Source organism: Cebus imitator, unplaced genomic scaffold (assembly GCF_001604975.1).
Source record: "Cebus imitator isolate Cc_AM_T3 unplaced genomic scaffold, Cebus_imitator-1.0 Scaffold45, whole genome shotgun sequence".
Lineage (NCBI taxonomy): Eukaryota > Metazoa > Chordata > Mammalia > Primates > Cebidae > Cebus > Cebus imitator.
In genome coordinates, this window is record NW_016107360.1 from 15801382 (window position 1) to 15826231 (window position 24850).

At 38.8% G+C, this 24850-nt stretch overlaps 1 protein-coding gene and 1 long non-coding RNA gene across 3 annotated transcripts in view; one reads left to right on the forward strand and one right to left on the reverse strand.

Annotated features, from left to right (window-relative positions):
- Nucleotides 1-248: 248 nt before the first annotated feature.
- The window catches only part of PDE1C (phosphodiesterase 1C), a 548731-nt gene continuing 524129 nt past the window's right edge, over nucleotides 249-24850 (reverse strand). For both annotated transcript variants that reach the window (XM_017527132.2, XM_017527134.2), the window contains 2 exons: nucleotides 21441-21509; nucleotides 249-2626 (listed from right to left, as the gene is read on the reverse strand). In XM_017527132.2, the coding sequence (XP_017382621.1) occupies nucleotides 2457-2626; nucleotides 21441-21509 (239 nt within the window). In that variant the 3' untranslated portion in view covers nucleotides 249-2456. The remainder of the gene's footprint in view (nucleotides 2627-21440; nucleotides 21510-24850) is intronic.
- LOC119470952 lies at nucleotides 21019-24242 on the forward strand. The gene is made up of 3 exons (XR_005199939.1): nucleotides 21019-21225; nucleotides 22031-22148; nucleotides 23407-24242. It is a non-coding gene; the product is annotated as an uncharacterized LOC119470952 (long non-coding RNA).

The window sequence follows — 24850 nt, forward strand, 5'->3', positions numbered from 1 at the left end:
TAAACTGAGTTGATAATACAGGTGTTCACCTACTGACTAAGTCCTATTATGGCTTATTTATATTAACAAATTTGTTTACTGGGTGTATAGAGAGGAAAAGGTTAAAAAATGAACTATCACCTACACAATCAGGAAACACATTGAAATGAGTAAGTTACACTATTCACCTTGACAAGACATTCAGGGCTGAATAGTGCCAAACTTAGCTAACAGAATTTCAGAGAAGAAAATGGCTCACATACAAAAAAGACTGTTAAAAGCATCTTTTTATTTACTATAAGAATATAATCTGCATTTCTATACAATCCATCATGCAAAAAACATGGCAGGCATTTTGTAAGCAGTGCAAAATCTCAACATCTGTACACTGGCTCAATTAAAATATTAGAAAAGGATGAAAAAAATCACATCTTAGGAGAAAATAATACAGAACGAGATTTCTTCCCTAGGAACATGGCTTCCAACATCAAGAAGCACAGCCAAGAAAACAGAGCCTCATTGAATTCTCAATACCTAAGATGGAAGCTATTGACAGATAGATGGGGAACATCATTTGAGGAGGCTACTACTCCCATGGGCCTCCTCATTGTGTAGCCAAATGACTTTGCACAGCAAGCACTAAAGCATCTGTGTGTAAACATAAGAATTACCTATTGAGTTAACCTAATCCAGATGGAACAGACACTACCAGCCTGCATAAAGGTTTTCTAACCCAGACACCAGGCAGGGAGCTAAGATTGCGATCGCCTCCTTAACAAAAAGTCACAGTGATTTTTCTTTTTGTATAGCAGTTAAATTTCTCTCAAGTATCATCATAAAGCGCATTATAAATAAACTGTTCAAGAACATGATGGGTGCTAAATTCTGCAACTTGCTCAACTTGAATAACTGCAGTTTATTGGAAATGAACTGTGAGGAATGAGAGAAGGGGAAGACACTAAACTCTTTACAATCAAGCCTCAAAGACTGAGGCGATCCAGGAACAAACAGCTCCTTCTTTGTGGGGCTGTCCTGGAGAGTTCATCCTGATTATGAAATGCTCTTAGCTACTTCTATTATGCACCTATTAATGGCCAGGCTCAGCAACAGCAACGAAAAACTACATTATCATTAATCTTCAATACAAAGTGCAGAGTGGGTATAATGAATCCTAGTTTCTAGTTAAGTAGATGGGGGCATCAAAAAATTATGCCTTCAGACCAAGGACCTGCAACTAGTTACAGAAAGAACAGGATGAAGATCAGACTGGCCTGAAAACAAACCTAGTTTTCTTGCTGCACCAGGCTATTTCTGAAGAGATTGAAAGCTATCTCTAATCTTGAGCCTTTCCTTGCTACTTCTGTGCTAGTCTCAAAGTGAAAATTCTAGGGAGAGACACAGAAGGGCTAAAAATGCCACCATGAAGACAGGTGAGTTATAAAGCAATCGATTCCACCAACATCTGTGACAGCAATTGGGATCCCAAGGGCTTTAGATATGTAGCCTGCTGGGAAGAGGATCTGAAATGTAACTTAAAGGCATCTCTAGCCTAGTTTAAATTCTTTATTTTCAGTCCAGAAAAATCTGAAAATAAAGCATTTAAACTAGGCTCAGAATTTTACACCCTCCTGGCCTAGGACCACAAAAATCAAACTGACATCTTTTGCATTGACTCTCAAACCTGCAGTCTTTTAGGCATGACTTTTAGTATCATCTACTCTGGGTAGAAGTAAAAGATTAGAGGAAACAAAGCCAAATGCATCTCCTGCAAACCTTCAAATCCTGAAAGGTACATGAGGCTACTGGGCATGAGGCACATGTGTAGAAGCCAAAAGTCTTTTTTTTTTTTTTTTTTTTTAACTTGGATTTGCTTTGGTAAGTGTGAATTCTGAAATGTCCATGAATATAACAATTCATCAGTTCTTCCTTTCAATATTTTTACATTCAGAAGCACAACTTCTGTTTTGAATACATTTACTTTGAAAGTTACATATTTACTTGAATTTTAAATAAATGCATTTACATTTTAAATAGGTATATTTAAAATTGGAAAATTTGTTTTTAGCAGTGCATGTTTTAAATATGGTGATTATTAAACCAATATTCTTTTGGGGGCAAGTCAACTTTTAGAGATGCAAAAGTGGCAATGAGAGAAATTTTATATTTTTTTAGAGTTTGTTTCATTTTAATTTTGGTCCAGTTTAGACTGTTAGAGACCTATATCATAAAAACACCCCTCTTGGTAGTTTGTTGCTGGAGTCTGGGCTGATGCCACATCCAGCAATTGATGAGTCTACACAAGAACAACAAAGAGGAAAATCACGTACAACTTTAGTTTTGCCTTGGTGGAGTCAACTAGGATAGTCCTTGCCCCAACAGCCTCCTAGTGGCTTGGAGGTATGTCCTGCTGTGGCCAGTGGGTGTTGAGAAGCAGATAGGTAGACCATCCTTCATGCCCCTCTCTTCTTCCCCTCGGCCTATTTTCTGTTCCAGTTATGTGAGATGTTCTGAATCTTTTTCATTTTGATCCTCTGATCCAGCATCTTGTACCTTGCAGGATGCTCATCAGTTTTCTTTGCGACTGAAGGTGCATAGGAGCTAGATGCATAAGCAGGGCGTTTAAAATGACGCAAAGGAGGCTTGATGACTGGAGGCCATGGAAAGGAAGACAGACAACTGTTAGCTTCACCCATGACATGGCACAACCTAAATATTGTGAGCAACTTCCTCTAGACCTGTTTGTTTCCTCCAAAACCAGGACACAAGCAGGGTTGGATTCTCCCTGGAAACCTTACGGCAGATAGGTAAATAAGCACATTATCACCTTGGTCCTTCACTCAAAAATAAATAAAGGGAAGAAATTTCTAGAGATACACAGTGATGACTGCAGTACATAAAGGTCCTTTGACAATGAATGGATGGGGACAAGAGAGTGAAAGGAGCCACTGGGGTCGCTTCTGGGAACAGTAAAGCAAAGAAGGTAAACACAGATATGTCATTAACACAGCATTTAGCACTGTATGTAAGCTTGTAGTGTTGGAAAATGGCACTCAATCCCCAAGTGCTAATTAAAAGTGCATCATTAAGAAAATATTTATAAAACACATATAAAGATCTTGTTTTCAAAATATAAAAAGAATTCTTAAAGCTCAACAAAAAAAACCAAACAACCTAATTTTAAAATGGGCAAAGATTTGAACAGACTTCTCACCAAGAGAGATACAGGTGTCAAATAAGCATAGGAAAAGATGCTCAACAACTTGTGCCATTAGATAATTTCAAATTAAAACAACTATATGCTACTACACACATATACACTGCTAAAGTCTAAAAAAGTGGACAATGCCAATCGCTGGCAAGGATGCAAAGTAATAGGAAACCTCATTCTTGCTGATTGGGATACGAAATGGTACTGCCACTTTGGAAGACAGTTTGACAGTTTCTTTTGAAGCTAGATATAGTCTTACCATGCAGTGTAGCAATTGTGCATCCTAGGTATTTACCCAATTGATGGAAAATGTACGTCCACATAAAAACCCACACATGAATTGTTGTAGAAGCTTTATTCGTAAGTGACAAAAGTTGGAAGCAACCAAGATGTCCTTTAATCATTGAGTGGATAAACAAATTATGATATATTTATAAAATGGAATATTATTTATTGTGATAAAAAGCAAATTAACTATCAAGCTATGCAAAGACATGAATGAAGCTTAAACACATATTGCCAAGTGAAAGAAGTCAGTCTGTAAAGGCTATATAGCATATGATTCCACTTCTATGACATTCTTCAAAGGACATAACTATAGAGATGATAAAAAGATCAGTGATTGTCAGGGGTTTGGAAAGAGGAGGGAGGGTGGAGCACAGGGGATTTCTAGAGCAGTGAAGCTCTTCCATACAATACTATAGTGGTGTATGTGTGACATTACACATTTGTCAAAACCAACAGAACTTTATAGGACAAAGAGTAATCCCTAATGTATGCAAATGAAAAACCACTTAGGAGGTCGGAGGAATCCTAGAATGAAATGCAAATTGTAACAAGACAAGGTAAATGCATTTCAAATATAGGAAAGAACCTCCCTGAAGAGTGGGGGACAAGATGCTCATCGAAGTAGCTTTGTATGTGAATAGAATCTGCAAGACTAAAGGCCAATGAAGCTGTACACAGGCACTGATAAAATTGTTTCCCATGGGGCTATTTGTTATCAATTCTATTACCACTCTACATGTATACTGGAATTCAACAATTATGTAAACAGAGGGTGGATACTGAGAATTGTTGGAGGAGGTTAGAATGATCCAATTGGTAATTGGCTTGGAGATATCAATATGAATTCATATTTAGCTTAATAGAGATACACGTGATTATATATAAAAATATGTATAGACATGTGTATGTACATGAGTTGGCATGCACACATATAATTTCTTGCTCTATCAGTGGAAGGGGAGGGGGTCTAGAAGCAACAAAGGCACTGCAAATCTAGAAGGCTCAGCAAAAATAAGCATATCTAACTGCCCTGATCTTGGTTTCTAAAACCATATGCTAATAAAATAAACCAGGGCTCCTTGTAGAAACAACCGATTCTAGAAACAGTAAACAAAATATACAAGAAGCACTTGAAGCATCTTGTGGAGCTGCAAAATTTAAAGTGTTCAAAAACAAACAAACAAATACAATGATAGACAAAGGAGCCCTGAATGAAATATCTACGGAATGACAAAAATTGAATGAAACTGAGCAATGAAATAAGGCAGTATTGCATTATAACTCAAAGTGTAAAATAAATATCCATGAGTCCATACTAATATAAATAAATGATTGAATAAATAAGTAATTGTGGGAGAATAGAAAAATATGCAGAAGATTAAAAATAATTTATATATATATGTCTCCCTTAAGGAGAAGGAGCCCTGTAGTATGGATTGGACATAGTGACATCCTTCCAAAAAGTATGGACTGAAGTGAGACAGACCGGCACGGTGACTCATGCCTGTAATCCTAGCACTGTGGGAGGCCAAGGCAGGCGGGTCACTGGAGGCCAGGAGTTCAAGACCAGCCTGGCCAACATGGTGAAACCCTATCTCAACTAAAAAATACAAAACTTCGCTGGGCACGGTGGTGCACACACCTGTAATCCCAGCTACTTGGGAGGCTCAGGCAATGAATCACTGGAATCAGGAGGTGGAGGTTGCAGTGAGCTGAGATGGTGCCATTGGGCTCCAGCCTTGGTGACACAGCAAGACTCCTTCTCAAAAATAAAGAAATAAATACAATAAAAATTTGAAAAATGAGACAAAAGAATAATTTTATAGTAGAGAAATCTAATAAACACAACTTCATCCAGGAGATCAAGGTTGACACCAGTAGCATGTGATAAAAATTAATATTTTGTGATGAAAATAGAACTTTACCTCTGGAGTTTTCCTCCCAAAAATACATAACCCCATTCTAATAATGAAAACCATCAAATAAATCCCAATTGAGAGATATTCTACAAAATACCTGACAGATATTCCTCAAAGCTGTCAATGTCACCAAAAATTAGAGAAGTCTGAGGAACTGTCACATCCAAGAAAAGCCTAAAAATGTTGATGACTGAAAGTAATGGATTATCCTGGATGGGATCCTAGGACAGAAAAATGACACTGGGTAACAACTGGGGACATTTGAATAAAGCAGGAACTTCAGATAATAATAATAATTAATAATAATAAAGGATAGCATCTAATCTGCAGAGCTAGACACAGAAAGTAAAGTACTCATTGACTCTTCTTCCCTCCACTCCCCTCTACACCAGCCATCCCCCACACCCCGTCTAGGCTCTGCTGGAAAGTGTTTGGTCGGTGAGATAACTAAACATGAAAAAGTCAAATAATCATCAAAAACAGATGAGATATAATAACGAGATGAAAAGTACAAGGAAACAGAGCCAGTTGAACCCTTGCTCATTGGCTCTCCCTGGAGGCTCCTCCACTGTCAGTGAAAGAGCCAGTGCAGAAGCAGGACACATGGTGGGTCCAATGGAAGGGCCAAGGTCGGGTGCCCATCTGTCCAATGCCTGAGGCTTCCTTGTGAAAAACCAGCTCTGCATATCTCTTCCAATAACAGGGAAATGCATGGTGCTTATGATCAAACAAAAGATTAGAAACAACTTAAATGAACAATCATAGGGAATTGGCTAAATTCTCGTCCATTCTTAGAATATACTACTGTAATACTATGGAAAGATGATACAGATGACTACTAACAAAACTAGAGGTTCATGTAATAGTGTTAAATGAAAAAGCAGTATATATTAGCTAATCTTATTACTATAAAATATATACATATGTACATAGGAAAATCGGAAGGACATACATTTAAATCATAGCAGTGGTTATCTCTGAGCAGCATAAACATGGCTATTTTTTCTCTTTGGTTGTTTATACTTACTAATTTTTCTGTGATGATCAAGTTCTAGTCATGTAACTTTTTAAAAAGAAACATACTAGTAAAAATTCTTTCTATAGAATCATCTATCAGAGTTATTCTATAAAATCACACTTGAGAGAAAATCAGTAAAACTAAGTTCACCTTGGGGCCTTAGTAATAGACATCTCAGGTTGGCCATAGCTGAGTACACTTTTCACAGCCTACAGATTAATATTTATTAATATTTATTCACCCACTTCTTACAGCACCTATTGTGTGCCATTAATATAACAGTGAACAGAACAGATATGATCCCTGCCTTTGTAGGGCTTTCATTCTAGTAGCATCCTCTGAAATTTTTGACTCACTCACAGAAGTAAAAAGTGTTCAGATATAAGTGATACTATTGCTACAAGCTCCTTGATACCCATGCCGATCTTACAGTATTGCAATGCCCTAACATGAAGTAAAGAGCTGCAGCAAATGGCTCTGTTGTGACATATTCTTCTATATTATTATAGGTTTGTTTATTAGATCTGAGTGCTTAATTCTGTTTCTTAAGGTAAACAAGGGATTATGGCATCAAATTCTCTAGAAACAAACATAAAAACAGTGCTGTTATCCTGGAGAATGGTGTAGAAAGGGGAGAGGGCTTCACCTTTAAAGCTGATTGTTGCAATGTCTAGGCCAGCTGATTCACTGCTCTTCAAGTCACAGTCCCTCTCCATATTCATTCGATTTTCACTGCTCAGCAGGAACTCAACCAAAGTATTATTGAATTTCCCACTTCTCAGCATGAAGAAACATTTACGGTTTGCTGGAATTCTGATTGTCAGAACAAAAACTCTCCTTGCCACTGGAGTCATTGCAAATGGAGTTGAACCTGCTGATAGAAATCGGCTCCCCACTGACTTTGTGGAAATACTTATATGTCTGCTGTCACCCTCACTCAAAATGTGTGATAAAGGTAAATTTCATACATTGCTGTTCTATATGCATTCATTGCCTTTCCTCTCTGCAATGGAATGTGATTTGGTGACAGGGAAAAACACCAGAGCCAAGCATATGGGCATCATCTTGAATTTAATGTGGACATTCGGCTGGCGTGCTGGTATGACCTTCTGAGGATGCCCTCATTCATCGTCTGGCTATATCTAAACTACTGGAAGGGGTCTGACCCTCCTCCTTTCAATGACTGGGCACTTCCCACAGCTGAATCCAATCAGTCATACAATCCCCAGCCCCTAGTGGAGAAGAACCAAACCTGGATCCCCACCCCCGCCACAAAAATGTTTGATTATCAGCCAGTTGCACACTTCTTCCCCTTGGCGATACTTTAAAAAAGTCTGGCCTCATCTCTTAGAGCAATTTGCTTAGAGAAAATGATCTAATTAGTTAAAGAAGATTTTGACAAAGGCACATATCTCAGCACAGAGCCTGAACTTGGGCAAGTTATTATCTATATTACTTTTAAACGTGCTTAGCAAAACCAAAAGTTCAAGCCAAAAATTGGCACATCAACTTCCTTTATAATTATGCTCCATGTTTGATTTTCATGAAAGCAATTCTCTTTTAGGAGTTCTAACTCTCAATTGTTTAATTCTTTTTCATAAACATAACAATTTCTCCCAAAGGTGTCTATGATTTTCTCCCTTTTCACTGCCACCACCAAACTATCTTTCGTTCTGTCTCTCTCTCTCTCTCTCTCCATTCTCTCTTTCTCTCTCTCTCTGATCATTTTCCTTGGCGGCTGCTTTTTGTATTGATATAGGAAACAATTGCACAGAATTATTTTCTCCAAAAAATAGGTTCAAATTTATTCATATATCAAAAATAGCTGTTAGGATTATTTATATTAGTCTACTGGAAACCAAAGTGCTCTTCAACAAAACTGTGTAATAGGTATGGTTGGGGAGAGAGGGGTTCCTCAATCAAATTTAACTGAGTTAAGCTAGGGTTTTCATATCAGGACTTACCAGTACCTTAACTAATGCTAACATCTGTTAAGAATCCCTGAGAATAGCCAATAGCATGTAGTTTTTCTCAATTTTATTTGACTAAATAGCTCCATTTTATCAAGGGCGTCTTTGAGTGAAAACACTTTCAGAAAAAATGAATTAATTCAATATCATATATCACATCATATAATTATTATATCAAGTAATTAACCCAGTGTACCCTGTTGTTTTGCACTAAGTTAGAGCGATCCAGAGAGAACAGTCACTTGTCCTCGTCCCCGTCACTGGCCTCATTCCCTTGTGTTTGATATGATTTCCCGTAGCACTGACCTTGGTTCTTTCCATCCACTGCAACTTCAGTGTGACCTCTGGAACCTCACACTGCAGTGCACCAGTATTTTCAGGTGGAAGCTTTCTGAACCTCATTACTGAGCATCACTTCAAATGGCAGTAACTTGGTCTACTCAAGAGCTTCTGCATAAATTCGAATACTGGCAACTTTATTTTTAAACAAAAAATAGGTGTTGAATATCTGTGTTTTTTCTCTTTCAAACATAAAGCTATGATATGACCTTTTAAAAAAACATTTTCTTCTATAGACACTTTCTATCTGCAATGTGTACACACACGCACCCCAAACCACATATACTAAACAAAATAAAAATAATCATTTATTGCCACTTAAATGTTATTTTACATAAAGGACAAAACTCTACTATACACTCTATTTCTAAAATCAGTATCTGTTTGTGGTAGAAAGCCCTCATAAAATGTACAAAAACCATCCAGGAGTTTTTGAATTGCAAGGAATTGGAATGTTAACGTGAGCTCCACGGAGGGTGGAACAATATGAGAAGTGAGCCTGTGATTTTTATTTCAGGAACCGCTGTGGTAAAGTAATGACAATAGCTGATACTGTGTACTTCACACAATGATAAGAATTTAACCTTGAATCTTCACTACAATCCTATGAAGCAAGCAGTATTATCACTCCCTCTTTGGGTGAGGAAACTGAGGTTTAAAGAGCTTAAGTAACTGGCCAAAGTCGCACAGTTAACACAAAGGAGTCTTGGTTCTGCATACACACACATGCAATCTGAATTCAGACTCTTCCTTCTATCCTCCCATGGTTAAAATAATCTTGTACCAAAATACAGAGTAAGTTTTAATAACCACCAATAATAAAAGAGTCAAGTCAAAATTATATCTCATTTATATTATTAACATTTAGTTATAAACCTGTGTCATATACTGGATTCTTGAATACCCTTGAATAATCAGTAAACTCGAAGCAATAATCTTGCTCCTCTGTAATCAAAAGTGAGTCCTTCCCCAGCCCCACCTTAAAATAGTTTGTGGCAATGGCTCAGAAACTCATTAAGGTCCTGATTAAAAGTTCTCTTAAATAACTGCTTTGATCTTTTCCCTCCCCTCTGCCAGGCTGAAATATTAACAATTATTCCAAAACTCTAGGCCAGTGGAGTTGAGCCAGGCAAGCTCCAGGACTTTACGTGAAATCTTTAACTTGTGATTCGCAATCCTGGCTGCACATGGGAACCACATAGATAGGTTTTAAAACTCCTAGTGCTCAATTTGTACCCCAGATCACTTAAAGAAGAATCTATGAGGGTAGGATTGAGCCTTCAGGAATTGTTTAAGCTCTTCAGATAATTCTACTGTGCTGGAGTTTGAAAATTAACTGTCTCTCCAATCCTCTCACTCTTCATCTTCCATAAGCTCATTTGCAACTCCTGACCATCCTTGGTAGCTGGCCAGATTCAGTTCTGGCTCTGTCCCATATGACTTGGACACTTGATTTCAGTTTCCCATTTTTAAAAAATGGAAGTAATAACACTTCACAAGGCAATGGTAAGAATAAAAAGAAATTATGCATGTGAAAGCAGCCAGCACAGTGCTGACACATAGTAGGTGCTCATTCAGTATAAATTTCCATCCCTTTCCTCAGATAAGGACCATTAGGAACTATCTGGGAGATTTGCAAGTGCCTGGAAAATTTAGTAGCATCAAGCTTGCCCAGCTAGGGAATTCATTTGCCTCTCTAAACACAAAAGCATTACAGTGAGGCCACGTTGATAAGAGCCCTTCCTTTTGTAGAAACACAATTTAGCAACTTTAACCCAACCAGAAAATTACTCTCATACTATGTGCATTAGATGTAGTGTAGTCTAAGGTGATAATCTATTCTTAAACTCTTCAAGGTATATTTCATATTAAAAACTAGAATGATTAAGCCCATTACCTATGTTTTTTATTTATCGGAGACAGAGTCTTGCTCTGTCACCCAGTGTGGAGTGCAGTGGTGCTACCCCGGCTCAATGCAAACTCTGCCTCCTAGGTTCAAGTGATCTCCCTCCTCAGCCTCCTGAGTAGCTGGGATTACAGGCGTGTGCTACCACAGCTGGCTAATTTTTGTATCCTTAGTAGAAATGGGGTTTCACTATGGTCCCCAGGCTGGTCTCAAACTCCTGAACTCAAGTGATCTGCCCACCTAAGCCTCCCAAGATGCTGGGTTTACAGGCATGAACCACCAAGCCCGACCCCATTATCTACATTTTTAAAGGCCCAGATTCTCCAAGGACTTTACCTCAAGAAAATGAGAATGCTGAATTATCTATGGCTTCCATTTTTCATTTCACAGAGCAAAGAATGCAGAGGACAAGAAACTTGCAGTGTGAGAAGCTATTTAGAAGGAGCTGAGTTGACCCTGCCTGAACCAAATCACTACTAGTCTGATATGGAAAGACGACCCAACCAGCATTTCCAGATCCCTAGAGGGATATGCATCCATAGAGAACAGATAAACCATGTAGTTTTGCAGCCTTCCATGACACCTGAAGCTGTTTTCTCCCACCCATGGTTCTCAATTCTGGATACACATCAGATTGCTTGGGGAGCTCTGAAAAGTACTGATGCTCAAGCTCTATCCCCAAGGGTCTCTAAAGTAATTGATCACTTCGAAGTGGAGCCTAAACATCAATATGTAATGCCCAGTGATCCTAATGTGCAGCCAGGCTTAAGAACAACTGGCTTTGGGGCTGAGTTTGTTTTGAGAGCAACCTGGTTTACACTTAGCTTTAGAAAGATGCTGGGGCAGCTGACCTGCTCCCTGTTCCTGTTGTATGGGAATGCCCAACACTCAGCCATGTGCTGAGATTGTAGAATACAATTTAGCAACCTTAATCCATGATATGAGAGTAATTTTCTCTCTCTCAGCTTCCTCACCCAAGAGGGAGTAAACTTATCAAGAAAATTACTCTCATACCGTGGCATTAGATGCAGCATTGTCTAAGGTGATAATCTATTCTTTAAGAATAGATCTAAGACAAGATCTTAGTGCTAAGATCTGTGACAGGAAAATGAGCCCGTGGACATCTACTTTTGGGAGAGGTGGGTGGTCTTATGAAAGAAGCATAGGCTTGGGGCACATCACTGCGCTAAGCTATTACTAGCTGTGAAATCCTAAGTAAATAATCTGTTCTAGCACTCAGGGTTTGGTTTTCTTTCTTCCTTTCTTAAAATTAGAATAGTAACTGCCTTCCATGGTTGTGGTGAGGATTTTAAAGGAAATATAAATGAAAAATGTATATGCAGTACCCATGTGCCATTGCACAGTACACCATGCCCAGAGTGTTGTAGGAGTTTGGTATATAGCCATCATTGTTACACAGCACAGGAAGAAGAAAGGTCTGCACTGCTGTCTCGTGATAGCACCCTCCCTGGTGGATCTCCTTATTACAATATAGAAAAGTCACATAATTCTCTAAATGATGAGTTTTATTACATGAAAGATCTCATCACACAGTGAAGGGATTAACTTAATGAATTTATTTGTGAATATTTGGCAGAGAATACACCATTTTGATTCACGAAAGACCAGTTATTTAAAATATGCATTTGTGAAAATATATATATTTTTTTCCATTCTGCTACCTCAGGAAACCACTCTGCTAAAACTAAGTACCATTTTAAGCAAAGCAAAAATGTCTGGCATAATACATGTTAAGGACCTAATGTTGTCCCTGATATTTGTAGATGTGTGATACATGTTAAAGTAACTGTTGTTAAAAGCCTGTATTAGGGAGATCAGAAGTCATCATTTCTTGAAGTTAATTACTCATTAACTTACAATACATATATATTTTGCTTTGGTAAAAGAATCATAAGCTTCCTAAAATGCCTTCAGACCTCAGAGCTAGTCCAGTTTCTTCTGAGGAATCCTCTGGATGGACATTTTATCCGTAGTCCCCTAAAACAGGACATATAACAATGTCATTGCAAGACAGCTGGCATCTAAACACACAAACTCTTTCCACAGCAGGCAGTGGAGTTTAGAAGCGGAGCCGCATCTACAGAGCCAACACTACCATGCACACTGGAGGAGCAATCAGCTATCTGCGTGGAGGAATGACTACGGAACCACACCTTTCCATTCAGGGATCACTTCATGAAACTGAGGTGATGGAGACGCCCTGGAGATTTTGCTCCGAAGTAAGTCACTGACTAGTCACTATCATTAGCAATCATGACTCTTAGTGGTGGCGAAGCTCTGGACCACTCCTCTGGTGACAGCCAACATTTCCCCAGCTTCCATCATGGATGGCCCACCCATGAAGCTTGAGTGGGTTCACAAATCCCATTGGGGCAATAAATAAAGTTGGATCTAGGAAATAAAATGGCTTCAGGTGCAAGAGTCACTTTGCTATAGATGTGCAAGAAATCAAGGTGAGGTCCCCAGAGCAGTTTTCTGGTGCTGGAGCTCCACGATGTCCTCTTAGGTGATCTTTGAAACCACACAAACAGTTCTTTAATGAAGTGCTTGTTTGTGGTTTCTGGTTTGAGACATGTTACTTGCAAAACTTCCTAAATACTCAGATCCCCATATCCTAACACCTATCTCACCCTATAGGTTAGAAAGGGAAATCACTAAATTTCTTGGACATGTCTATGAAACCACATTTATAGTAATAAAACTAAACAAAAGTGTTTTGCCAAGCATCCACAGATTTTTGACTTAAAAATTATTTAATACAAAATCATTTAAGCATACAGAAATGTATAAATAACTCTCAATACTGTATAATTCAATAGTTTAATAAAATCTTAATAATTTTCACATTTGCTCAAACATTTTTTGAAAGAAATTAACACAGGTAGAATTAAGTTACCCAGTAACTTAGTATCTGTGATACTTCCTCTCTTCCCTCTGAAAAAGCCATCATCCAGAATTTGGTATTTATCATTGCTGTGCATATATGTATGAGATGATTGCATCTGTATCCACAAAACATCTAATAGTTCTGCATGTTTTTAAAAAATATAAATTACATTAGAAAGCATATATCTTGTCACAACTTGCTTTACTTGCTCGACATTATGCTCAGCATTGTTTGTAACAGCAAAAAGTGGAACACAACTATCAATAGGATAATAATTATATGTCTTTGTAACATTTGTATTAGAAAATGCTATACGGATGTTAAAATGGATGCAGGTTTTCAAAGAACTAGTTTTATATTTTGCATGGAATTTCTTTTGCTATACATTAGCAAACCTAATGTATGGCAAAAAAATTTTTAAGGCATCTCTTAGAAGCATGATAGTCCTAGATTTTTTTCTTTCTTATCTAACAATCTCTATATTTTACAAGCAACTTGAAGCCATTTGTAATTATTGTTATTCCTGATATTTTTGAACTTATTTCTTCTATTTAATTTTGTTTTGTGTTTATCATTATTTGCTCTTTGCTTTTTTGTCTTCCTGTCTTCTATTAGGTTGACATATTCTCTTTTTTAATTGTCGTTTATTTGTTGATTCCAGAGCTTGCTGATACAGTTTGGATCTGTGTCCAATCCCACATCTCATGTCCAATTGTAATCCCCAATGTTGGAGGTGGGGTCTGGTGGGAGGTGATTGGTCATGGGGGTGGATTTCCCCCTTGGTACTGTTCTCATGGTAGTGAGTGATTCCTCATGAGATCTGGTCATCTAAAAGCGTGTGGCACCTCCCCCTGCTTCCTCCTGCTCTGGCCATGGCTGAGCTCCCCCTTCACCATCCTCCATGACTGTAAGTTTCCTGAGGGCTCCCCAGAAGAAGAAGTGACTATGCTTCCTATACAGCCCGAAGAACTGTGGGCCACTTAAACTTCTTTAAAATTACTCAGTCTCAAGTAGTTCTTTATAGCAATGCAAGAACAGGCTAATACACTTGCCTGAGTCAGCTTGAGGTGCTATAACAAAGTGCTGGGACTGAGTGGGTTACAAACAACAGAAATGTATTTCTTACAGTTCTAGAGGCTGGAAGTCCAAGATTAAGTTTCCAGCACAGTTGGCTTTTAGGGAGGGTCCTCTTCCAGGTTGCAGACTGCTGACTTCTTGTTGTGCCTTCATGTGGCAAAAACAGAGCAAATTAGCTCTCTGAGGTCTGTTTCTTAAGGTCACTAACCCCATCCGTGAGGGCTCCATCCTCATGACCTGATTAACACCCAAAGGCTCTACCTCCAAACATCATCACATTACAGACTGGATTTTAACATATGAATTTGGTGGGAACACAAACATTCAGTGCATAACAATGCTATTGTATTTCTCAGCACTCCTTAGGTCCATATTGAAATATCCTTTCTTCCATCTATAGCTTCTCTTTCCTATTTTAACACAAAAATTGGACATTATTTTATGTTCACTTGTCACTCAAATTTACCAACATGTTTTATTTACTGATGTGCTCACCACTAATTCCTGTGTTTCACACCTTCCTTGTGGGCTCACTTTTCTTCTTGTTGACATATTTCCCTTAATACATTTTTTTTGAGATGGAGTCTTAATCTGTGGCCCCGCTGGAGTGCAGTGGCACTATCTTGGCTTGCCGCAACCTCCACCTCCCAGGTTCAAGCGATTCTCCTGCCTTAGCCTCCTGAATAGCTGGGATTACAGGCACGTGCCACCATGCCTGGCTGATTTTTGTATTTTTAGTTGAGATGAGGTTTTGCCATGTTGGCCAGGATGGTCTCAAACTCCCGACCTCAGACGATTTGCCTGCCTCGGCCTCCCAAAGTGCTGGGATGACAAGCACAAGCCATCAAGCCCAGCCTTAAATATTTCTTTTAATGAAGCCTGTGAGTGGTAAATTATGTCATTGTATACCCAAAAATGTTTTAATATGCCTTCACTCATAAGTAATAATTTGGCTATTTTAACTAATACATATTGCTCTATTTTCTCTCAGCATATGGAAGATATATTCTTTATTGTCTTCTGGCTTCTACTGCTACCAGTGCAAACTTTGCTGTCAGTTGATTACTTGCGACTTCCTGGCCCATAATCAGCTTCTCGTAGCATTTAAGGCTTCCTCACCCTTGATGTAACTTTGGACAATATCACACAATGTTTTTAGGTATGCATTTGTTTTTGTTTAGTTATGGCACTGGAGATGTATTTTCTATCTAAGAATTTGAGTCTTTCTTTACTTCTGGGAAATTATTACCTATTTGTTGAAATATTGCTTTCCAACCACTTTCTCCATACCCTACTCAAATTTCTGAGAGATTTAGTTTAGAGCAATTTGTCTATCTTCCATGCTTTTAAATTTTTTATTGAGATATAATTCATAAACCATAAATCTCACCCTTTTGAGGTATACATTTCAAAGGTTTTTACTATATTCATAATGTTTCACAACCATCCCCACTGTTTAATTCCAGAATATTTTTATCACCCCTAAAAAGAACCCATATTCATGAGAAGTCACACTCTATTCTCTTCTCTCCCCAGCCCCTGACAACCACTAGCCTACTTTCTGTATCTACGGATTAGCCCATTCTGGGTGTTTTATGTAAATGGAATAATACAATATGTAATCTTTTGTGTCTGGCTTCTTTTAATTAGCAAAATGTTCTCTAGGTCATCCATGTTGTGAAATATGTCAGTACTTCATTCAAGTCACTCTCTGATTAAGTTTTTGAAAAACAGCCAAACTGTGTTCTAAGGTAGCTGCACTATTTTACATTCCCACAAGCAATGTATGAGGGTGCTAATTTCACCACATCTTCACCATCACTTGTTTTCATTTTTTTATTACAGCCATCCCAGTGCATGTGAAGTGGGATATCACTGTGGTTTTGATTTGCGTTTCTTTAATGATTAATGATGTTGAACATCTTTTTCATGTGTCATTTGTATATCTCCTTTGGAGAAACATTTGGTCAAATCCTTTAGCACTTTTTAATTGGGTTGCATTTTTATTGTTGAGTTCTTTACAGATTCTGGATACAAGATCCTTATCAGATATGTGATTTGCAAATATTTTCTCTGTGGATTATCTTTCCACTTTCTTGATAATGTTTTCCAAAGAAGAAAAGTTTTTTATTTTAATGAAATCCAATTACCTACTTTTTCCTTAGTTGCTTGTACATTGTTGTATCTAAGAAACCACTGCCAAATTCAAGGTCATGATTTACCTCTATGTTTTATTCTAAAAGTTTTATGATTCACGATCCTTCATTTTTTGATGTGGTTCCCTCTCTATGCTCTGGTGTAAAGTCCTCAGGACTATCCTCCAACATTAATTGTCTTTTCCACTGTGTTCTACCTTGAATTTATACTAGCACTGAGAACTTTTTCTTTTTTAAAATTGCAATGATTGTATGTTTGTTTCCTTTTTTAAGTTTCAGATTTTGAATCACTTCTTTTGCATATATCTGCTCTTCTTGGTTTCTGTACAATTTTACTTCATTGTTTTTAGGATTATTTTTCTCCATTTGGCTCTTTGACTATCCTAATTACATTTTAAAGTGTTTGACAGCCTACAGCAAAAATTAACTGCTTCCAGAAGAAATTCATGTTCCAGTTGCCGATTTCTGTGATACATTCTGCTCTCTGCTACTGGCACCAATTCTTCCTCCTGTACCTGTGTCTCTTGCTTTCTAACCTGTACTGCTCCTCCCCATGGCAAGCCATACCTTCCTGTTTCTTGACTTTACCTTTGGCCAGATCGTTTTTCACAGCAGCTGTGTCATTTTATGTTCCTAGAACGAATGCACCAGCATTCCAATTTCTCCACACCTGCACCAATATTAGCTATTTTCTGTTTGTGTTTTACAGTAGCCATCCTAATGGGTGTGAAGTGCTTTTTCATTGTGGCTTTGATCTGCATTTCCTTAATGACTAGCATCTTTCCATATCCTTATTGGCCATTTGTAGATCTTCTTTGGAGAAATGTCTATTCCAGACCTTTGGCCATTTTTGAATTGGGTTTTGTTGCTGTTGTTGTTTTGCTGCTGTTGAGCTGCCAGAGTTCTTTATATCTTTTATACACCTGGATATTAACCTCTTATCAAATATATAATTTGAAAATATTTTCTCCTATTCTGTGGGTTGCCTTTTCACTGTAGTAATGTGTCTTTTGATAAAAAAAAAAAAAAAGCTTTTAATTTTAATGAAGTCCAATTTATGTATTGCTTTTTTTGTTGCCTGTGACATTTTGGCTAATTTCAAGTAGAGGATATTTTGGTTTTGTGTTCTTTCTCTCTCTTGCCTGTCTAGAGTTTTGTAATTACTTCCACCTCCTCCCTTAAACTTCCACCTCAGAGCCTTATAATGGCACTTTAGGACTAATGCCCTATAATCATATTGGGATACTGCAGATCCAATTCCAAAGCTAGCTTGGTCTGGCAGAAAAGGTGTCCCAATGTCCTTTCATCTCTCTAGGCCAACAGCTTCCTAATGTTATTAAGCTGTAGCTTGGAGGAAACAGGTTGGCAGCAGTTGCTTTGGGCTCTCTATCTCTGCCCTGTATTCAGGTTATAGCCCTAGCTCTGATTCCCAGTGTCCCCTCGAGTACTTTTAGTCCCTTTTGCTCCACAGGATTCGAGCTCCTTCCTGCCACTTCTTACTCAGGATGTGGATCACAGCACAGGGTTTCTGTAATTCTCTTTTGTTTCTGGTTCCTAGAGTAGTTTGTCTCTTTTTTATAAATATATGTTTTATTATAATTTTACCTACCTTTGCATGTGTTTGAGCAGAATGTTTGTCAAAAAATGAACTTACTAGACCATCTTGACCAGAATTCACAGCAAATGTTTTCACCTCCTAATGACTGAATTGGATCAGCCTGCAGCAAAGTGACTTGACTGCATTGGATCTAGTCATGTAAATGGTGTTGAAGAAATATAAAACCCTAAAATTTCAACTAAGCCTATTCACTGGCTGTAAAATTAAAGGTTTTTAAAAACTTCTATCTGCTGGTGGTTGTTCAGAAGACTCATCTCTTCTACAACTGTGAGATGGTGAGGTGGAGCTGTGAGCAGGAGCCAGCATGCATGGGGAGGGAGGGGGCAAATGAGCCAGAGGGAGGCATCTGTGATGTTCCTGAGGCAGGAAGGGAATTAGAGAGCTGGGCATTGCAATGAGGTGGTAAGCACATCTGCTAGTGAAAGCATGATTCCAGATCCTTCCCTACACCCCTCAGGATGTGGAGCACAGCTGACCTGCAGCTTCTGCCCTGCAGTGTCAATCTGTACACTGGGTAGTAGCAATTACACAGATTAATTATGTCTGGTGTTTTGAGAACTACCCACTTCCACCTCTGACCATCTCCCAAGTCCTGTAGGCAGAGGAGTGTGTTTTACAGCCCTGCAGGCTTTGAAGATGCTCAGAACTCAGAGCCTAAGACACTCCTTTTGGGGCCACTTTAGATGGCTAAAGACAAGGTAGCTGTGATTCTGACTCAGAGGCCTTGGAAACCCAGTGGCCATCCCTGGGTCCCCAGCAGAGCAAGTGGGACCCAGAACAGCTCTGCATATTCTTGGAGATGACCAGGATGCCCTCAGAAGTCCCACCTGGCCTAGCAAGGCTATGACCTTGCCAGGAGCAAACACCATTTCTTCACACTGGAATTGCTTGGTTTAAAGCCGATTTCCTACAAATGCTCTGTAGTCCTAAGAGCATAGAAACCTCAAGCAGAGACGAGGTGGGAAGGGGCTTCCAGAGACTACAGTGCAACATCTACTCACTACTCAAAACCAAGTTAGTAGAGTTGAAGCAAATCCAAACTTCAAGATGAACCTTTTTTTTTCTGAGGATTGTTCTCTTTAGTGTAGTCATAAACTAAATGGGAGACTGATCACTCACACACTACACACCCAGCTGAGAAACATTAATGCACACCCAATAAGTGCCTGTCACCTTGGCAGCACAGGGGCAGAAAGGAATAAGACAGTCCTCATCATGGAAAAAGACATCTATCAATGAACAATGGGACTTAAAGGCAAACCATTGTAATACAATGTTAATTCTACCTAGATGATTTTGACGGAACTGCAAAGAGAAATTAGGGAAGAAGAGAATAAGGAGCATCCCAGGCAGTCACAGAGGCAAGAAAATTTCAAGGGTGACCTAACAGATGCAAAGTCCACTTGTTTGACTTGGGTGAGGGAGCTACAGAAATTGAAATTTAAAAAGCAGGCAGACATAAGTCACATTTCATCTAAGATGCTACAAATTGTAAAATGAAATATTATTTCATGTACAACCAAGAAAAAAGAATGCTGCTAATTGAATTATCACACACCATTGACTGCAAAACATCCCAACTTAAAATGGGTTAAAATGTAAGGCAATATGCCTCTCAGAATGGATGAAATATGGTAATTCCTCAAAGAAGAAATGTAAAGGTGAATTAATACTAAAAAAACCGTTTTTAGTAGAAAGATAAAATAAATTCAAACCAAATGTAGATATCATTTTGCTCTTACCAAATTGGTAAAGTATTGAAAATAATGGTTAGCATTAGCAAAGAGATAATGAAATGGACAAACTCATGCTAAAAGCATACATTTATACTATATTTCTGGAAATCACTTTGGTAGTAATGTATCAGGAACCCAAATATGTGCTTATTCTTTGAGCCAGTAATCTTACCTAGAGGAATCTATCCTAAATCTATACTTAACAGACTCAGAAGATTTCTGTACAAGAATGTAAGTTCACTTATAAAAATGCAAGTTATATAAATGCTATATTATCAGTAAGTATATAAACAGTGGCATAATCATAGAAATGTTAGTCAATTGCTGAAATAGTTGTTAAACTATCTAATAACATGGAGAAAATCTCATAATGTAGTGGTGAGTTTTAAAGGGGTAGAAACAAAACTCTACATAAAGTATGAATCTAATTCAAATCTAGGGAAAAGGTATTTAATATAGACTAGAAGGAGAGGTAATCTTGGTTAACTCTGAGTTGTAGCATTATTGGTGACTTTTTCTTCTTATAATTTTTATTATGTTTCAAATTTTCTACAGTGATATGATGTTTATCTTTTATAACCTTTCCTTACCCCAAACAGATGTGCTTTGCCAAATTCTGCTTGTTAAAATTAAATAAAAATTAAATTGTAGTCAAGAATGTAAGCACATGCATGGAGACAGAACGATCAATAGATGCCCCCTTATATTAAACAATAATTACACTTGATCCTCATGAATACTTATGATTTTCCAGTACATGTTAGATTGGGTCAAGCAGAGGTCATACGTGCCTTCCATATTTCTCAATGGTAGAGATTATAATGAGCACCCACCATGCGTCAATACTAGGCTAAATTTACAAGCATTATTTCTAATTCTTACCTTCTCCCAGATAGATGAGAAAACAGAAGTTCCAAGAAGCTGAAGAAGCACATGTGAGCATGCACAATTTGAACACAGCAAAGCTGGGATTTGAACCTGGGTCTCACTCTCACCATAGACTCACACTCCTTCCCTTGCACTATTTGCCTCTAAAAGGCAGATCCTTCCATAGCATGTCCAGATGAACATCAAAGAGGGCCCAAATTCTATTCTTTCTATAGGTGAGTGGGGGAGATTGGAAACCAACTACAGAAATATTTATGTCCATTCATTCCTAGAGAGACCTCACAAATGTGGATGACAAACCTCTCAGATAACAAGAGTAGACTGGATAACTATGGGGCCAGGTTCTCAGTTTATCAACTCAACTCCTGAAAAACTAGTCCTTTCCATTGTCTGTGGTCACTAAGATAATGGTGCAATGCTGTTTACTCACCTGGCAACGTAAGGCGACTCGTGGAGCTGGTGCTTGGGGCTGGTGAGCTGTGAGAACGTCGCTTTGTGCCTGTGAAGAGAAAAACGAAGATAAGAAAAAATAGGATTGTAAAAAGACCTGGTGGACAAGTAAATGTTCATCTGAAATGTTATTAAATTTGGGTCTGAAAACAACCTTTAGAAGCAGATTAGGTGAGGTTGCAGGGTGGCACATGTTCTGTGGTCCAGAAAGGCTGGGAGTGTCGCCTTTGCCTTTGTGTGTGTGTGACAATACTCAGTTCCTCTGGCTGGAAAGTTGACATGTTGGGATCAATGTGCCACTGAGCAAGCCTACATTTTAGGATTGCAGGGGAAGCTTTCTAAATCTGCAGTTGCCTGGGTGTCACTCCCACAGTTCTAGGGTGGAGGCCCAGCATTGATGTTTCTAAAGCCCTTTATTCTAATGTGCTTTCATCCAGGATGGAGGACTGTGTGAAGAAGGGGAAGCTCTGATTTAGAATGAGGGAATCAGGGGTTTATCCCTGCTTTGTGCTTATAGGCTTTACTTGTTATTGGAGCTCAAGCAATTAACTGGATCTTTCTGAAGCTCAGGACTTCATCTGAGAAATGAGGAGAATAACAGCAATTACATCAAAATGTCCCAATGAGGATTAAAGGAACCAAGGTGTGTCCAGTGTCCAGGAATGATGGAAGACTCCACAAATGTTAGGTTAGTGGCATTTCTGAGTTTCCCAGCAACTGGCAACAGGATTCCTATTAGGAAGGGAATTATCTTTGTTCTAATAAAGTATTTAATGGGTCACGAGGCAATGAAAAGGCAAAGCTCAGGATGGGATCAATAAGAAGAGAGCAGAACAAAGTCACAAAGGGAAGACTGAGTGGTTCTGCCAAAAAAATTTACATTTTTTGTACATATGTATGTGTACGTATATACACATGCATTTATTTACATATAAATATATACACATATATGCACACATATACATAAACATAAATATTTATTTACTCATTCATTCATTTATTTTGTCATTCAAAGTGCGAAGAAAGAGGCCTGGAAGACAGATTCTAGCAACATGGCAGATGCCTGCAGTCTGAGCTGGCAGAAATGCAGAGAGAATTCCTCAGCAGAGGATATCCATGAGTCAGTGTTAGGTTATTTCTGTTAGGAGTCCCCAGAAACTTCCCAAATTTTAGTAAAGTCTACTTTATATGCAGAGGCCTGGTGTAAGTGGAAGCTGTGCTAATTGAGAAGACCCTGTGTGTCAATATAGTCACCGGTAAAGATAACAAGAGAATCCAAAGGCTGGGCAGTGTCAGAGGAAGCAGAGACTTGGGGTTGGAGGTGAGTGGGTGAGTGGTAAGCTTTCCCTATCCCAGAATCCCTGGGGAAGAATGGAGACATGCACTTTGGATGACATCTGAGATTGTTCCATTTTACTTTGTTATTTTTGAGATGGAATCTCACTCTGTTGCCCAGGGTGGAGTGCATTGGTGCGATCTCGGCTCACTGCAACCTACGCCTCCTGGGTACAAGTGATTCTCCTGCCTCAGCTTCTGAGTAGATGGGACTAGAGGTGTGCACCACCATGCCTGGCTAATTTTTGCAATTTTAGTAGAGACGGGGTTTCATCAGGTTGTTCAGGCCGGTCTCAAACTCCTGACCTTGTGATCCACACACCTCTGCCTCTCAAAGTGCTGAGATTACAGGCATGAGCCACGGCACCTGGCCTCATTTTAATCTTAGTGAACAGAGCACCAATCCTGACATTCTGCAACAAATGCCCTCCAGACAATAACAAATATTATTGTTAATCATTATTTATTTCTTTTCTTGCAGCAGTAGTAGTGTTAATAGTAGTAAAATAGAAAACATAAAATTAATCTAAACAGCTCAGACCTACAAAAACTTAATTTGCATGAGGTGAAAGGAACTGTATGTGGTGGGACTTTATTTCTCCATTTTCCAGGTCTCGCAGATGCCTGGAAGGTCAGAGTTGCTGGAGAACATAGAGGGTCCAACCCTGGCTGTAGCTATGCCTCACTTCTTGAACTTCAGCTGAGTAACTCAGTTACTCCTCAGCTGATTTTTATAAATACGACTCCAAGGTCCTTGTTTGGACCTTGAAGCAGAATCTCCAGGGAATGGAGCCACGAATTTGCATTTTAACAATTTCACCAGGTGAGTGCAATGATGATCTTATAATCTGGTACTTCATTGGTCTAATGAAATGTCTTGGACACTCTGAAGTGAAAGATTTACCCAAACTGACACTCTGTGCCAGGGTCAGTCTTGCCACACTGCACAGCCCCAGTGGATGCCGGTCGCACTGTATCCTACACAAAGATTGGTGGACCCTGGGTGTGCAACAAGTGGGCCCTGTTAGGAGGCATTACCAGAGGGCACATCTGTACCTTTGACCTTGTGGTCCAGAGCCATTCCTGCTCCATCTGAAATGTCTCTGTGTCCCACTGGATCTGCCTCCACTATGGGGATGCCAATCACTGCATTTAACCCTCCACTCACAAGATTTTTTTGCTTGTCTCATTGAACCTTTGGGATAGGGTTTCTCAACAGTGGCACTGTGACATTTGAGCTATACAATTCTTTGTGGTGGGGACTGTCCTGTGTACTGGAAAAAGTTTGGCAGCATCCCTGGCCTCTACCCATGAGATGTCAGTAGCCCCTCCCTAGTCATGACAATCAAAATCATCCTCCAGATGATGACAAACATCCTCTGGAAGCAAAAGTGCCCTCAGTTGAGAAATGCTATTTTAGGTTGAAGGCAGGGCTTCAAGTTTTATTCAGAGCTGTGGTCCCCAATTTGGCTGCTTGGTCATTGGTAACAGGCAATCCCACATATTAAGCAGTTACTATGGCACTGGTGCCATATTAGGTAGGCACCGTGAAATATAGATTTATTGTTGTTTCTAATGTTAACATTCTGACAATAAGATTATTCCCATTTTATAGCATTCGAAGACAAAAATGTTTAAATATCTTGCCTAAAGTTACTGAGTGTTGGGGTAAGAGGGAAAAATTTAAGTCAAGATCATTCAAAGTTCAAACTTAAGGAAATTTTTCCCCTGACTCTCGCTGCTTCTTAACCAACCCATTACCTGGGTTTCCTTCAAGCACAGTGTCCCAAAGTCATCTAAGAGGAAGAAAAACCTGGGACAATTATTTTAACAAAAAGAAAAAGTAAAACCAGATTCCCAGGCCTCACTAAGCTCTCAGAGCCATCATTTCTGGAGGCAGGGCTTAGGGACCTGGGATTTTCACAAGTGGCCCAGGTGATTCCCATCATCAAGGAGGCTTGGAACACCTTGTGTGGTAGAAATTTTTTCTTTTCTTTCTTTTTTTTTTTGGTCTAACTAATGAAACGTGTGCCACTCTGCTCTTTTTTTTTTTTT